Source organism: Lampris incognitus, chromosome 12, assembly GCF_029633865.1.
Source record: "Lampris incognitus isolate fLamInc1 chromosome 12, fLamInc1.hap2, whole genome shotgun sequence".
NCBI classification, from domain to species: Eukaryota; Metazoa; Chordata; class Actinopteri; order Lampriformes; family Lampridae; genus Lampris; species Lampris incognitus.
In genome coordinates, this window is record NC_079222.1 from 51,363,257 (window position 1) to 51,380,622 (window position 17,366).

Genomic DNA, 17,366 nt, shown 5'->3' on the forward strand with positions numbered 1-17,366 from the left:
TTCTCCTGGTCACTACACTAGCGCCTCCTCTGGTCGGTCGGGGCGCCTGTTCGGGGGGGAGGGGGAACTGGGGGGAATAACATGATCCTCCCATGCACTACATCCTTCTGGTGAAACTCCTCACTGCCAGGTGAAAAGAAATGGCTGGCGATGCCACATGTCTTGGCGGAGGCATGTGGTAGTCTGCAGCCCTCAGCAGAGGGGGTGGAGCAGCAGCAACCGGGACGGCTTGGAAGAGTGGGGTAATTGGTCAAATACAATTGGAAGAAAAAAGGGGGGGGGTCATTCTCATCAGATTCTGAACATCACTAGTTGCAAAATTCAGCATACTTGGCTAAATGTATCACATTATGGGACGATTGAATATCTACCCATGAATCACAACTGCATGGCCATGTTAACTTGTTCTCTTTTGCCCTGTGTGCCTCTGAATTTCATTTTGGAGGAATAAAATACCAATAAAGTAATTATTTCAAAGATGCGTACAGAAGTAAAGTGAAAACAAATTCCTAGGCCGATGTCGTAAGTTCTGTTCAATAATGTTTAACAGGGCCATCCGTTAACACCTCCCGCTGTTTGGGGCTGTATTGGTTGTGGGACAGAGGATTTGAGGCCAGTGGAGCTGACTGCAGCAAACTCATTGTTGCATAAAGCTTAGAGACTGTTAGAATGTGTGTGGAATTTCCGCCCCCACCCTTGTTTGGCATGTTTGTGTTCTCAGCTGCTTGCCCTGTGACCATTCAGCTTGACACAGGATGAGGGAATTTTGGCTTGAACAAACCAGCCTTGTTTCTGTTATACCCTGCCTCAGACTTCTGTGTACTGTGTCGCTGCAAGAGATGGTGCGGTTGTGAGGCCCCTGCTGGAGTTGCTTCAACCACTCTTGCTACCCTTGGACTGAATCCCTCTTGAAATTTCTGTCCCCCCACCCTGTTTCCCCCTCTACTTTTGTGTCTGGTCTTCGTTTATTGAATACTGATGAGCATTGATTCATGAAGTTTTGATGAACCGAAGTGTTCTCAAGGAAAATGTCAGTGCCTCAGAAATGGGATATGTAAAAAATCAGAAATTGTTATTTGTGATTAATATGATGTCAAATTTCTCTTCATGGTTTTGAACTGAATTCATTTGGCAAGCCTGCTCAAAAAGATGTGCCGCAAAAGCAGTTTTATTATATCACTATATATCACCATAGACAGCTGTTCTGGGTTTTGCTTGATGTATTATCATAAGAGGTCTCCAACAGCTAAAAATCAACAAGTAAAAAGGGCTTAACAGTATTTTTTTTCTTGTTGGTTTCTCAGAAAATGGACACCACCGGGGCTAAAGTGCTGGAAACAGCTGATGACATCCAGGAGCGCAGGCAGCAGGTGCTGGACCGCTACCGACGCTTTAAGGAGCTGTCGATGATGCGTCGGCAGAAGCTGGAAGATTCATACCGTTTTCAGTTCTTCCGCCGTGACGCAGAGGAGCTAGAGAAATGGATCCAGGAGAAGCTTCAGATTGCCTCCGATGACAACTATAAGGACCCCTCCAACCTTCAGGTCTGACTAGCTTGGTTGTGTGTGTGTGTGTGTGTATATATATATATATATATATATATATATATATATATATATATATATATATAATTTATTTATTTATTTATTTTCATTGGCATTTACACTTTAAGCGTATTAACAAGTCACATATTGAGTAATTTAACACAATAAACCCATCACCTCCCTCACCCGACATTTCCAGATCCTCAAGGAGAAATACAAATTAAAGAAATAAATAAATTACATACAACTAAATCGAAGACAAATAAAACCAAAAAAGACAAAAACAAAAAAATGTTCAATAAAAATAAATAATCAGCATGGTTCACCGGCACAAAAAATCTCTCGGTTTATAGTCTATATTAGTTGGGCCGTTCCTGACTCGAGTCAAGAGGCATCCCAGTCTGTTATACTGGTTAAAGTGTCAAAGTAAGTCAGAAAAAGCATCCAGACTATCTTGAACTTGTCCCTGTTACCCCTTAAGGTAAATTTGATCTTTTCCAACTTGAGATAATACATAATATCCCTGATCCATCTGACATGGGATGGAGGTCTTGAGCTCTTCCATTTAAGAGTATTAGGCACCAAGCTAGTAATGTAGTAAAGTCCGCCAATTTATACATGTTAGATGGCTAGTCACAGTCTTCCGGTCTCACACCAAGTATGGCAATTAAAGGATGCGGATCAATAGTTGTACTAAAAATTTCACTTAAGGATTTAAATATTGCTGACCAAAATGTATGTAGCTCAGGGCATGTCCATAACATATGCAACAAGGTAGCTGGTGCATATTTACATCTGTCACAAGTGGGGTCGATGCTGGGGTAAATTTTGGCTAGTTTAGCTTTGGTAAGGTCAACACGGTGAACAATCTTAAACTGAGTAAGCCCAAATCTACTGCATGAAGAGGAAGAGCGTACCTGTTCCAAAACTGCATCCCACAGATCATCAGGGAGAGGAGTACCAAGATCCTGCTCCCAGAGATTTCTAAGACTAGCCATTGACTGAGGATTTATAGTGGCTAGTTTATTATAGATCCTTGTGATGGCGCCCTTGAGACTAGCCTCTGTGGCTAAAAGTGTATCGATTGATGTTGTCAGAGGTATCTCAGGGAAAGGATGGAATCTCTTCTGAACAAAATGCCTAATCGCTAAATAGCGGTAGAAGTGGGAGTGGGGTAGGTTAAAATGTTCTACCAATTGATTGAATGAAGCAAATATCCCATCAAAATATAAATCTTTTATAAATCAAATTCTATTCCCATGCCATGCTCGTAAAGGCATATCTAACTTGTCTGGGGTAAAGAGGTGGTTTGACATAATGGGTGTCATTAAGGAGGCTTTTTGCAGACCAAATGTTTTCCTAACTTGAGTCCATATTCTGGTTGTATGAGCTGTAACCGGATTTTTGTGTGGTGTGCCAAGGACCATTGTTAGTGGGGAAGTGACTAAGGAATGAATAGGAAGATCATGGGATTCTATCTTTGCCCACTCAGGTGTGTGCTCAAGCGAGCTGCTTTGAATATGCATGACAACCTTCTGGATATTATTAGTAGCCCAATAGTAGTAAAGAAGATTGGGCATAGCCATCCCTCCCAGTGCTTTGGGACGTTGTAGGAAGTCCTTGCGTATGGCTGTCTGCCATCCCAGATAAAGTTAGAAAACATCCTGTCAAGAAAGCTAAACTGTGTTTTCGGAATGAAAGTAGGAATTTTCTGAAAAAGATACAGGAACTTAGGGACAATATTCATTTTAAGCAAGCTAATGCGTCCAGCCATTGATAATGGTAGTGTGCGCCAGCGCTCCATATCTTGTTTGCATTTGTCAATTAAAGGGGAGAAGTTTAGTTTGTGTAAAAGCTGAAAGGAGCGAGGAACCGTAATCCCTAAATATTTGAAATTTGAGGTCACTCTCCTGAAAGGGAACATAGACGCAGGGATACCAAGGGCCGTAGGGTTCAGAGGGAAAACTTCGCTTTTTTGCAGGTTCAACTTGTATCCGGAGAGGTTCCCAAATTGTTCCAGCTTAGATAGGAATAGAGGGAAGATACAGTGCAGGGTTGGTGATATATAAGAGAAGGTCATCAGCGTACAATGACACCTTGTGTACCCTACCACCATGGATTATCCTTTCAAAGGAGCCACACTGTCGTAAGGAAGCCGCAAGTGGCTCGATCACTAAATCAAAAAGCAATGGGGAGAGTGGACAGCCCTGTCTTGTTCCCCTATACAGAGGGAAATCTCTTGATTGTACCTCGTTAGTTCGAATTGATGCTACGGGGTCGTTATATAATAATTTAACCAAAGAAATAAAGTTGGGTCCAAACCCGAATCTTGAAAGTGCGTCAAAAAGGAAACCCCATTCCACTCGATCAAAAGCCTTCTCCGCATCTGAGGCAACTACAACTTCAGGTGAAGCAGATTGGGTGTATATTATATCAAAACGCCTACTAGTATTATCGAAGGTGTGCCTACCCTGAATAAATTCTGATTGATCGGGTGAAATAAGGGCTGGGAGAACCCCTTCAAGGCGCTTGGCTAAACATTTCGCAAGAATTTTAAAATCTGCATTAAGGAGACTGATTGGACGATAGGATTCACAGCGCAGAGGATCTTTATCTTTTTTGGGGATGAGACATATTAAGGCTTGCCTCAGTGTTTGTGGTAGCTGACCATCCAAGAGGGATTGATTATACGTTTTCAGGAGTAATGGGGAGAGTTCATTTGAGAACTTCTTAAAAAATTCCACTGGGAACCCGTCTGGCCCAGGTGTTTTCCCCGACTGCCATACACTTGATGGCTTCCCGAACCTCTTCCATTGTCAGACTGCTATCAAGGTTGGACTTCTCTGCATCTCTAAGTGTAGGTAAATTCCATTCTTGAAAAAAGGAATCTGACTCATCGGGACCATTATTGTGTATATAGTTTACCATAATACTCAGCAAATGTATCATTAATTTGTGTATGGTCTCTAACCGTGGAACCGGAAGTGGTCTGTATTTGTGTAATTTGACACAACACGTATGCCTGGCATGCCTGGTGAGCCAAGAGTATGCCTGTTTTGTCCCCAAATTCATAGGTAGTGTATTTAGCCCTTGAAAGAAGATGTTCAGCCTTAGCTGTTGAAGCTAAGTCAAATTCTTTCTGAAGACAGATCCTCTTTTGGTAAAGTTCTGGGGTAGGTGAAGTGGCATATTGTGCATCCAATTGGGCTATGTTATCACTGAGCTCCTTTAGTTTCCAATTGGGCTATGTTATCACTGAGCTCCTTTAGTTTGAAAATAATGTATTTTTATTATGTGAGGTGAAATTAATAATTGGGCCACACAGGTAGGCTTTCAGAGTTTCCCAGAGAGTCTCATGGGAGATATCTGGTATAGCATTTGTTTCAATAAAAATCTCAATCTGGTTGCTCAAGTACCTTACAAATTTGGAGTCTGAGAGTAGAAGAGCGTTCAGGCGCCATGGCGTGGGTTGTTCAGGGAAAGACAATTCAAAGGAAAGGGGCATGATCAGAAATGACAATACTATGGTACTTAGTGTGGTCAGTGACGGGTATAAGCCGAATTTCAAGAAGAAAATAACCGGCGAGAAAAAAGAAAATGCTCTTCTTGTAGGGAAATTAAACCTCCAGGGGTCAAATAACCCATATTGTTCAATGCAGTTATTAATTACTTTGGCTGTCTTGGACAATGGTAGAGGTCTGGTGGCGGAGCGATCTAACATGGGATTGAGGACACAATTAACGTCTCCACCAATAATGTCCACATCGAGTAGAGCAGAGAAAAAATAAATAATGAAAGCATCCCCCCCGCCTATATGTTTGCCAGGATTACGGGTTTGTTTAAAAGTTTGCCAGGAACTATCGCATATCTACCATTCGGGTCACCTACAACTTTTTCAGTTTCAAATGAAATATCTTTGTGTATAATTATTGCAGTCCCCCTGGTCCTTGAATTAAATTTCGAATGGAAAACCCTCCCCACCCAGCTTTTCCGGATTTTGTTGACATCAGCGTTACGAAAGTGTGTTTCTTGAAGAAATTATATACTCACGTTTAACTGAGAGAGGTGAGCTAGTACTTTGTTTCTTTTCACTTGGTTGTTTAGGCCATTCACATTCCAAGAGATCAGATTAAGCTTTCTATTTCTAACCTTATTCATTAATGAGGGCAGTGGAACCATATAGATTGGTTAAATCCAGGGAAGGAAAAGCCTTTTGCGCAATGAGAGATTGATGTGGGTGAATATGGTTGTAATGGTGAACTTCACAAAATACAAAACAAAAAACTTCAAAAAGATAAACAAAATTCAGACAAGCGGATACTCCCCCCTCCTCCCCATAGCACTTACCCAAACTAAGTACTATAAAGCCCCATATAGTACACAACTGCTTAAGATGGCGTAAACCTAACACTCTTGCATCTTGGCACTCCTCACTAAATACCAGAAATGGAAGTGTAAACTTATATCATCGGGGGGGAAAAAAAGAACAGAACACCCAGCCTTCGCTATTAGTAGCAGCCTTCAAACATAGGACCGAGTGAGAATTAACATATATCTACAACTGGATCATGTCATTGGCAACAGTCTGGCATGGATAATAAACACAAATTACAATTGCGAACTGAAAAAAGGCTGTCAAAGACTTAAACAAATCTTACAGATCTATTACTGGCAACTGTCTGACATAGGGAATAGGCACAATTTACAAATTATTGTTTAGATGATTACGAGCAAAATTTATTTTTTTACCCATGCGCATGTTGTGACGGACCATCTGCACTTCAAAGGACAGGTAGCCGGCTATTTTTCCAGCGGGAGTATATCTTCACTCCCTGTGCCACTCGGCGCTTCCAGAGCCCTGCCGATATTAGCCTTAACAAAGGTAGACGCATCCGACGGTGACTTGAATTCTTGTTTTGACCCTTCAAATGTGAACCGGAGCATTGCAGGATATGTGCAGGAGTATTTCAGGCCGGCTTCGCGAAGCATTTTTTTTACTGGATTGAACGCAGCTCTCTTCCACACTAGGTCAGTGTTAAAGTCTGGGTAGAAGCTAATCTTTGTCCCATGATATGTCAGCTAACCTGATCTCTCCCAGGATAGGCGCAGAATCTGTTCCATAGCTCGATAGTGATGCAGGCGTACAATCATGGCTCGAAGGGGGCTGTTTGACTGCGGTGGTCTGCGGCCATGATGAGCACGGTCAACTTCTGGTTTATGAGGGAAGCTGTCTGTGCTGAACACCTCGATTCCAAGTTTTTTTCTGGGAGATCAACAACTCTAATATTCTGCCTCCGTGATCTGTTTTCCTGATCAAACAGATGAGCATGAAGCTTCTCGTTTTCAGCCTTCAGGTCCGCATAGGAGCGCTCCAGTGTAGCAACTGCTATTTCCACGTTGTTTAAACCGTGTTCCATCTCTTGGATTTTCACTACATTAGAGGAGACTGTGGCTTGCAGTGTGGCGACTGTGCTTCAGAGCTCAGAAAGGATTTCCTCCCTGATAGTGTCGAGCATTCCCTTCAAATCGCCATGGATAATTTGCAGAGGGTTAGCCGCTGCGACATTAGCATCGATAGCTTTCAGGCTAGCATTAGCTTCTGTAGTTTTGCCTGTGGCTGCCCTTGTGGTATGGTTATCATTAGCCGAAGCCGCGTGTTTGCTCGGGTTTGTTGCTGTCGTACTGGGCTTACCACTCATCGTGCGGTCTTAAGTGTTAGTCAAATGTTGTACCAAACTCTTATAATAAAAAAAAAAAAAGCGTGAGTGTTCGGTTAAAATAAGTTGATGATGTAAGTTATTAAATTAGCAATATGTGAGGAGTGCTTGAGTCTTTACTCCGCCGTGACACTGGAACCAGTGTTGCCAACTCTCACGAGACAAATAAGTAACTGCAGCTTCAAAAACAAGCCCAAAACAAGCCCAATACCGCTATAGCCTGTCATGGCCTTAACAATAAATATTAAACTGAAACAATTTAGTTTGAAAAACAAAAATAGAATTTATTTGATCAACTCATCCAACAGCAACAAAGTATGCCTACATAGAGAAGGCAGGCATTAATTAAACTCAATTCAAATTCTGACATGCCTATTTGTTTGGCAAATTAGAACATTTAAACACAACATTCACATTCAGAATGCATACAGAGCACGAATCTCTGCTGTACAGTACCTACATAAAGCCTTACTTTCCTCACCGACCACAGGATGTATCCAGTCTTTAAGTTCTTTGTCTTTCTCCCAGTCTTTGTTTTATTTTTATTTTTTGAATATGTTTATTGGCATTTACAATTGTAGCATATTAAACAAGTCACATATTGAGTAATTTAACACAATAAACCCCTCACTTCCCCCACTTGGACCACTTTGTTGGCATTATGGAAATATGATCTCTTACTCTCAACTGCCTCAGTCATTGATGATCGCAAAGACGATCGCATCCTGCCTCAACCACTACCGGCCAATTTCCAATTTCCCCTTCCTCTCTAAAACCCTGGAACGCATTGTCGCCACACAACTCCAAACCTACCTACACTCCAACAACCTACTCGAAACCCTCCAGTCTGGTTTTCGCCCACTCCATACCACTTAAACTGCACTCCTAAAAGTACTTAATGACCTCCTCATCTCTGCTGATACTGGAGCCCTTAACATCCTCATCCTTCTCGACCTGAGTTCAGCCTTCGATACTGTGAGCCACACCATCCTGTTCACCAGATTGAAAGATGTTGGTTTTGAAGGCACCATACTCAGCTGGCTCCAGTCCTACCTCTGCAACAGGTCACACTTCATCTCACTTCACAACCACTCCTCTGTTCCATCCACAGTCACACAAGGTGTTCCCCAAGGTTCTGTACTCGGCCCACTCCTTTTCGTCATCTACATCCTCCCTCTTGGTCAGATTCGCCGCCATTTCAACTTGGACTTCCACTGTTATGCTGATGACACCCAGATATACCTCAGCACCAAATCCCCTCACAATCCACCCCTCTCTCACATCGACTCCTGTCTGTCTGCAGTTAAAGTCTGGATGCAGCAAAACCTTCTCAAACTCAACAGTGACAAAACTGAACTCCTCTTCATTGGCTCCAAGTCCACTCTCAGCAAAATCAACAACCTTGCACTCACCATCGATGGCACTACTGTCTCCCCTTCCCCCCAGGCACACAACCTTGGTGTGATCCTTGATCCCACCCTCTCCCTTGAGCCACATATCCGCCAAATGATCAAATCCTCCTTCTACCACCTTCGCAACATTGCAAAAATAAGATCCTCTCTCACACGCCCTGCTGCTGAGATACTGATCCATGCCTTCATCTCCTCCCGCCTCGATTACTGCAACTCACTCCTCTATGGCATCAGTGCTAGCTCTATCATGAGACTCCAATTGGTCCAGAACGCATCCGCCCGACTTTTAACTTTCACCAAATCCTGGCACCACATCACCCCAGTCCTAAAAGACCTCCACTGGCTACTCATCTCCCACCGGATCAATTCCAAACTCCTGGTTCTTATTTATAAAGCTGTTCACAAACTGGTTCCCCCATACCTCACCGATCTCCTCTCCCCCTACCAACCCTCTCGGTCCCTCAGATCCACCTCAGCCTCCCTTCTCTCTACCCCCAGGTCCAACCTCCGCAGCTTTGGTGACCGAGCCTTCACCAGAGCAGCTCCCAGGCTCTGGAACTCACTTCCCCAAATCATTAGAGACTCAGAATCCCTCCTGCTCTTCCAATCCCGTCTCAAGACACACCTTTTCTCCATTGCCTTCTCGTGCCCCCCCCCATCCGCTCATACACCCCTGGTCTGGGACAGGCTGGGGACTGAGCGCTTGACCTGCATCTGTGATTTATGTGATTTATGATGTTTGTTTTTCTTTCCCTTTATATCTGTCCAAGTTGGAGAGTACTGCTGGCGTCGTGTGTGGCTGCCGCTTCTCCCTCTCGTAGCGCCCCTTCCCATCCACCCCTGTATGTCTGTGTTATGTTCATTTGTCGTCTTGTTTCACTCCATTTATTGTAAAGCGACTTTTAGTACTAGAAAAGCGCTATATAAGATTGATTTATTATTATTATTATTATTATTATTATTAAGGTAAGCGTTGGGTGATTTTCTTTTTCCTCAGTGAGCGGTGAGGGGGGTAGGTCATTGGGGTTTGTGGGAGGGCCAGTCGCACTGCACTGATTGTATGTGTCCACATTTAACGTTCAAAGAGCCAACTGCGTACTCGGTAGCCTTGATGTGTAGGCTACGCTCAGGCTGCACAGTAGGCTCTGTGAAGGTTTGCACGCAGAAGCCATGCTGTAAGCAGATAGTGTCAATCAATGCAGCTGGTGAAAATAACCTCTGAATGTAAAAACAATGTTGCTTATTATTTTTGCAATCAAGCAACCATAATTTTAAAAACAAGCCCAAAAAAAACGCAACCCGCGACTCATGATTTTTTCAAGCGACTTCAAAAAAAAAAAAAAAGAAGCCCAAAGTCGCGTATTATAAGCGGACTTGGCAGCTATGACTGGAACTGGTTGTGTATATTTTTTATACATGCACATATGTATAAAAAATATACACAAGTATACGTATTAGACTTTTGGATGTATTACCATTGTCCATAATTTAAACCAGAGATTGGATTGTTGCACACAATCTTGTGTTTACAGATGTCTGACAGAACCAAACTCACCCATATACTTTCAGTTGAGGCTTGTAGATATCATCATAAAAGCAATGCCTTATTGTTGTTAAAGAGACTGACATGCCCTTTCTGAACACATTTTTTAACATTGGGAGTTTGAATCATAACCGAAAATAGGTGTGGTTTTATGAATTCAAAGCTATTGGCTACTGTCTTCCTGACATCACCGTGCTACCGCTACCGCTCATGTCCGCCAACATGATAACTGACCGATAAATGTCGATTAATATCACAATTCGGTGAGTATTTTGACTTCATAACTCAAAATCTGTTACAAACAACAATAACACACAGGTATGTGGATATAAAGTTTTTATTTAAGGGTTTTAAACATGAGCGGTAGCGCGGTGACGTTTGACATGGATCCAGTTATCCACAGTTCTCATACGTAGTATAGAGGGCTGTGTAAACGTATATGCAAATTGACTGGTGTCTGCGTATCCACCGGCACAATTTGTCATTGGACACCATCTACATTCAATCACAGATCTCTCTAGAGTGGCCGCATATGCGTTGTTTTAACCACTGAATTTCTCCGTGGTCACATTCCAACTCGGAACATAGCCTATCAATGGGAATTTTTAGATTTTGATATCAGTATCACTTTAATCCATATTTCGTATCAGAGTTCTACAATACAGGGGAATTTTCAAATAAAAAAGATTAGTGACTTTCAGTGATGGAGCTGTATGAATTTAGATAGTGACACTTTTTTCAGCAGCATGACCACGATCATTTTTACAGCCCCCCCATTCGAACAATAAGAGAGGGACTGTACACATGATTTCCCAGACACCACTAGCTCGATTTTGGATGAAACTTTAGTGAATGATGCATCTTAACCACTGAGGTCTACCATTTACAAAACCAAGCTGATTAAAAAATAATCTCCTATCGAGTTGATTATATGAAGAAATCCAATGGCCCTCATTCATCCTGCTCTGTTTGGTGCTCACTGTTACCATCTGGAGATGGCCTCATATGTATATCCTGCAGTTGGCAGATCTCAATGCTAAATAAGCTCTGGTCACACTGGACTATGAAACATTAACACTATTAACATAACCGCCATTATGACCGTTTTGAATTTTCAAAGTTTAATAACTTTGTGAGAAAAAGAGATACAGACCTGCCGCACCCTGAATGCTCCTAAAATTGCATATATTTGCATTTAAAATGAGTTTTAGGTCAATTGCACGAAAAAGTTATTATAAGATCTACCTAAAACGACCATGAGCGATCAAAAAGACATCTCTTAATTTGTGCATGATCGTGCATGTCATGTCAGTATTTATGACGAGTGTTGTTGCATCATTTCCTTCGTGAAGTTCATTGCTCTGTCCTAGAAACACAGTAGCATTCTCCAGTGCAGAGAAATAGTCTAAACTTGATCTTTGATTATTGCTAACAGATGGTTACAGATGCTGTTACAGACGCACCATGACTACCACCGAGGCATTACAGTATTTACAGGTGTTGGACAGGGGCCATTTTAGATTGTTTAAAAATAGTATTGATGTTGTTAAAATGTTAATTTTGGTGTCAGTTAGTTTCATAACAGACACACTAACATATGTAATGCATTAATATCTCAATTAGGCATTTATCTTGACAGAATATAGACTTTAAAAACTGTGGCAGTCAAAATGACCGCCCATGGTCGTTATAGTAGATTTTAAGTTGTAGTCGTTGTTTGGGACTTTTTCAATAATTTTTTTCCAGTTATTTTTTTACATGTCACGTTTTATAGGCCTTGTTACATTTGTTAGATTAGCAATATGTGTTTTCCGTTTTGTTTTTCAGGTAATATTTTCACTTTTTCTATTTTGCTATTCAAGTTTGACCATGTTTAAATTGTTTAAAAAGAGTGTTATAGGCATGCGTCAAGATACATAAGTGATTACACCCAAGGAGACCTACATCAATCATGGGGGAATTTATGGTCACTGTGGTTTTGTGTAAAAAAAAAAGAGATTTGAGTGAAACTTCGAGTTGTGTCGTCTGGCTACTGTAGATGTGTTATTTTTAATCCTTACAATTGTCCTTTCTTCCCATAGGGCAAGCTTCAGAAGCACCAGGCCTTTGAAGCTGAAGTGCAAGCCAATGCTGGAGCCATCATCAAGCTGGACGAAACTGGAAACCTCATGATTAGTGAGGGTCATTTCGCCTCTGAGACCATCCGTGTAAGACACACTTCCACACTAAAGACATATGGAAAATAGTATGATGCAACCCTCCCCATTTATCTGGGCTTGGGACTGGCACTAAGAATGCTCTGGCTTGTGCTTCCTCAGTGGCTGGATTGTTTAGATTACAAACACATAAAAAGGATGCAAAGTCGGTGCATTAAGATGATTAATTGAACTTTATTTACGTAAACTTCTATGACAACACATTGTAAATACGCTGAGGCAGCAGGGGCAACAACAGTTGTAAGTAGCATGCCAGTCTTGACTTAAGGGGAGGGGTTGTCCTGTTATGCATTTTTGAGGGTTTTATATCATTCTTTGGCTTCCCAGTAGTGTTCCCTATGTATTTAATTCCCGAAAATTCAAATTTTGGTCGGACTACGTATGTTTTAGCATCAAAAGGCTATTTTCCCATGCCCTTCTAAAATCTTTTTCCTGTGTGACCTGACGTAGGTGTCTGCACTTTCTTTTAACACTTCCGTTACTCTCCATGCTCACACTGTCAGCGAACAGCGTGTTTGTATTTTTAGGGGGTGGGGGTTGAGGGACGGGAGTGTCGGGCATCAACGCTAATCCGCATCACTGCTTTTTGCTAACGGCTTAGGGGGTGTTTACATTGAACCAACCTGGAAAAGAAAGCAGATGGCGTCGCTGTTTAATGCAAGCAGTGTGAAAAGCAATTCATCTATGCTATTTAAGTTCGTAGTGTTATGAATGAAATGGTAAATTGACTGCATTTTATCCAGCGCAACATATCTCACTGCAACAGCCGCTCAAAGCGCTTTGCAGGATATTAAAGCCTCACATTCACCCATGCACTTATACACCAGTGACAGCATCAACCATGCAAGGTAACAAGATGCTCACTGGGCGCAGCAGTTAGGGGTTAGATGTCTTGCTCAGGAACAGCTCAACATTTCTGTTAGGATGAGGCTAGGATTGAACTAGCAGTCCTCCAGTTACCAGCCGACTTGCCCTACCTGCTGAGCCACTGCCGCCCCAGTTAAAATGGTTACTTTTGGAAGTACTTTTTGGGTGGTGGACACCCAAGTTTTATCTCTGTAAGAAACCTAAAACACTGAGAAGGTATTTTCTTTTGGTTCATATTACACTGAATTACTACAGTCTTCTGCTAATGTTAGAGCACTCTTCCAGACCAGATGTAGAGCTGGAACACCACAGACACCATAGTGGATGCAATACTGTAGATGAGCACGAGATGACACTTTGCATTAATGTAATCAATAATTTTGCCTGTTCCAGCAATGTATCTGATAACTCATAATCTATGAAAGATTCCACTATGAAACAGTATGACATGACATAATGAGTATACAGAAAATTGAATGGCGTTTCCACATTTTTTAGTGGCTGACTTATATAAACAGTCAGCCTATTGAAATTTATCTCACATCTCCATGATTTGACCATACTTTGATGGATTGGTACAAAACTTGGTATAAATGTTCTAAATAGGATATGGGATTACCTTGTGATTGGCTTATCATAAGCTATGTTATAAGCTGAAATGTGACAGGAAGTAATTTTCATTTAAATTTTGGATTCTGAATAACACGTAGCCCAATAGCATGTATAACAAACTTCAAGCAAACAGTAAAGCAAACTGTCACCGACTAATGGCCACTTTTCTTTAAGGCCATGCATCTTTTTAATTTTTATTAGCTAATATCACAATAATCTTTATATATCAAATATCAACATTTCCTTTGCAATTTAGAAAATTAATCATCCCTAGATGAAACGTGCTACAAGAGGTTAAAATCAGACCAGTGGTCTAGGAGGAGCATGGAAAGAGCATTTTTAGAAAAAGAAAATCCAAAAATGGCAGACTTTACATGTTGTCCAGTCAGAATTGTGGTTTGCAGGATGAGTGCATGTGTATAAACGTTTGTGCAGTTAACTCACATGTGGTAGCTGTGAAAGGTTTTTGAGATCATAACATATTACAACTCTAGCGTCACCTAGGCTGTCATTGACCTGGGCCTTGGTCTTCCTCTATGTGTCAACAAACCTAACAGGGCTGCCGAATTTCACGAGTTTCCAGTCTGGGGACCTGGTAAAGATTGAGCTCAAAGTAACAGAGAGAAAAGAAAAGGAATGCCTACACTAGGCTGCCATGGTGCTTGACCCGCTAATAAAACAGTCAAGCATTTTCTTGATTTAGACAACAACATTGTATATTGTGATATGACAATTTCCAAATGTCATCCTCATACAATGCCATTGAATCATTGGCCAGCCTGACTTCCATGTAGGTGACATGATGGCTGATGGCCGAAATGAACACCCATCAATGGTCATGACTGAAAAGTGCTACTGGAAGGAAGCTGTCTAGGGAGGCCAGAACACAAAATATTGTAGTTTGTTTATTTAGGAGCACCTAAGATCTCACAGACTCGTAGAAACATACACACATAACTTAACTGGGTTTGTGTTTGAATACCCTGCCTATTGTTAACCCCTTCCTGTCTGATCCAGTCCTACACGCCTTACCGGACACAACAGAGACCGATAGTTATCAGTGTCAATATGGCTGAGTATCTACAAGTAGGTGCTGGATGCTGTGAGCTACTCTTCACTCTTTGGTTGTGTTGTGAACATTTCTTACATCTAGCTCCTCTTTTTGCTCTTTCCTTTCCAACTATTTTGTGAAATTATTGATGGGAAATCAGTATATAGCTAGATTTAAAGTTTGTAAAATTGAGAAAGCTGTAGTTTGTAGATTGAAATTCTACCATTACAACTATAGCGTAAGCTATGATGCTATAATCTCAGACACTTTATGGATATTGCTATTGTAACCTTATGAACATTTTGTACACTTTCTACACTATTCCTTCTGTTTTTTCTTTTTTTGTTGTTGTTGTGTTCTCTTTTTTTAATTTTGTGTGAGTGATGTCTGCAAGTGCTAGAAGCTGCTGTGAACTCGAGTCAAATTCCTCGTGTGCGTAGACACACTTGGCCAATAAAGTTGATTCTGACTCTAACAAATAATGGCACTTTGTCACCGAATTCTGCCTTTACCACTTCCAAACATCCAGAAACAACCAGCAGACTTTTACCACTTCCAAACATCTAGAAACAACCAGCAGACTTTTACCACTTCCAAACACCCAGAAACAACCAGCAGACATTTACCACTTCCAAATACCAAGACACAGCCAGCAGACTTTTGCCCCTTCCAAACAACCAGCAGACTTTTACCACTTCCAAACATCCAGAAACAACCAGCAGACTTTTACCACTTCCAAACACCCAGAAACAACCAGCAGACATTTACCACTTCCAAATACCAAGACACAGCCAGCAGACTTTTACCACTTCCAAACAACCAGCAGACTTTTACCACTTCCAAAACAACCAGCAGACTTTTACCACTTCCAAAGACCCAGAAACAACCAGCAAACTTTTACCACTTCCAAATACCAAGACACAGCCAGCAGACTTTTACCACTTCCAAACAACCAGCAGACTTTTACCACTTCCAAAACAACCAGCAGACTTTTACCACTTCCAAACACCCAGAAACAACCAGCAAACTTTTACCACTTCCAAACACCCAGAAACAACCAGCAGACTTTTACCACTTCCAAACACCCAGAAACAACCAGCAAACTTTTACCACTTCCAAACACCCAGAAACAACCAGCAGACTTTTACCACTTTCAAACACCCAGAAACAACCAGCAGACTTTTACCACTTCCAAATACCCAGGAACAACCAGCAGACTTAACCACTTCTAAACACCCAGAAACAACCAGCAGACTTTTACCACTTCCAAATACCCAGAAACAACCAGCAGACTTTACCACTTCTAAACACCCAGAAACAACCAGCAGACTTTTACCACTTCCAAACACAGAGAAACAACCAGCAGACTTTTACCACTTCCAAACTCAGAGAAACAACCAGCAGATTTTACCACTTCCAAACAACCAGCAGACTTTTACCACTTCCAAACATCCAGACTTTTATGTTGAGTAGCTCAGCTCATTGGTGGCAGACCGCTCAAGGTAAACCTGTGAATCTCAGCTTTTCAGTGTAAGCCTCCATCTAAAACAGGCGCAACATTATTAAGCAAAACATTCACATATAATTGTTGGTGTTGCATTTGACAGTTTTGACCATATTGTTTGATCAAATTGTGAAAATATGTAAAGCCTGGTCCATAGATGCAGCACCTGGTCCATAGATGCAGCACACCACATTTTTTGTAAATGTACAGTGCATCCGGAAAGTATTCACACCCCTTCACTTTCCCCACATTTTGTTATGTTACAGCCTTATTCCAAAATGGATTAAATTCCTTTTTTTTCCTCATCAATCTACATACAATACCCCATAATGACAAAGTGAAAAAGGTTTTGTAGAAATTTTTGCAAATTTATTAAAAATAAAAAACTTAAATATTGCATGTACATAAGTATTCACACCCTTTACTCAGTACTTGGTTGAGGCACCCTTGGCAGCGATTACAGCCTCAAGTCTTGGGTATGAAGCTACAAGCTTGGCACACCTATATTTGGGGTGTTTCTCCCATTCTTCTCTGCAGATCCTCTCGAGCTCTGTAAGGTTAGATGGGGAGCGTCGCTGCACAGCTATTTTCAGGTCTTTCCAGAGATGTTCAATGGGGTTCAAGTCTGGGCTCTGGCTGGGCCACTCAAGGACATTCACAGACTTGTCCCGAAGCCACTCCTTCGTTGTCTTGGCTGTGTGCTTAGGGTCGTTGTCGTGTTGAAAGGTAAACCGTCGCCCCAGTCTGAGGTCCTGAGCGCTCTGGGGCAGGTTTTCATCAAGGATCTCTCTGTACTTTGCTCCATTCATCTTTCCCTCGATCCTGACTAGTCTCCCAGTTCCTGCCGCTGAAAAACATCCCCACAGCATGATGCTGCCACCACCATGCTTCACTGTAGGG

General features: G+C 41.7%; 1 protein-coding gene across 5 annotated transcripts in view; it reads left to right on the plus strand.

Moving 5' to 3' along the window:
* sptan1 (spectrin alpha, non-erythrocytic 1) overlaps positions 1-17,366 on the plus strand; it is a 114,000-nt gene that overhangs the window by 17,359 nt on the left and 79,275 nt on the right. For all 5 annotated transcript variants that reach the window (XM_056290908.1, XM_056290911.1, XM_056290910.1 and 2 more), the window contains exons 2-3: positions 1,305-1,544; positions 12,298-12,423. In XM_056290908.1, coding sequence (XP_056146883.1) covers positions 1,308-1,544; positions 12,298-12,423 — 363 coding nt within the window. In that variant the 5' untranslated portion in view covers positions 1,305-1,307. The remainder of the gene's footprint in view (positions 1-1,304; positions 1,545-12,297; positions 12,424-17,366) is intronic.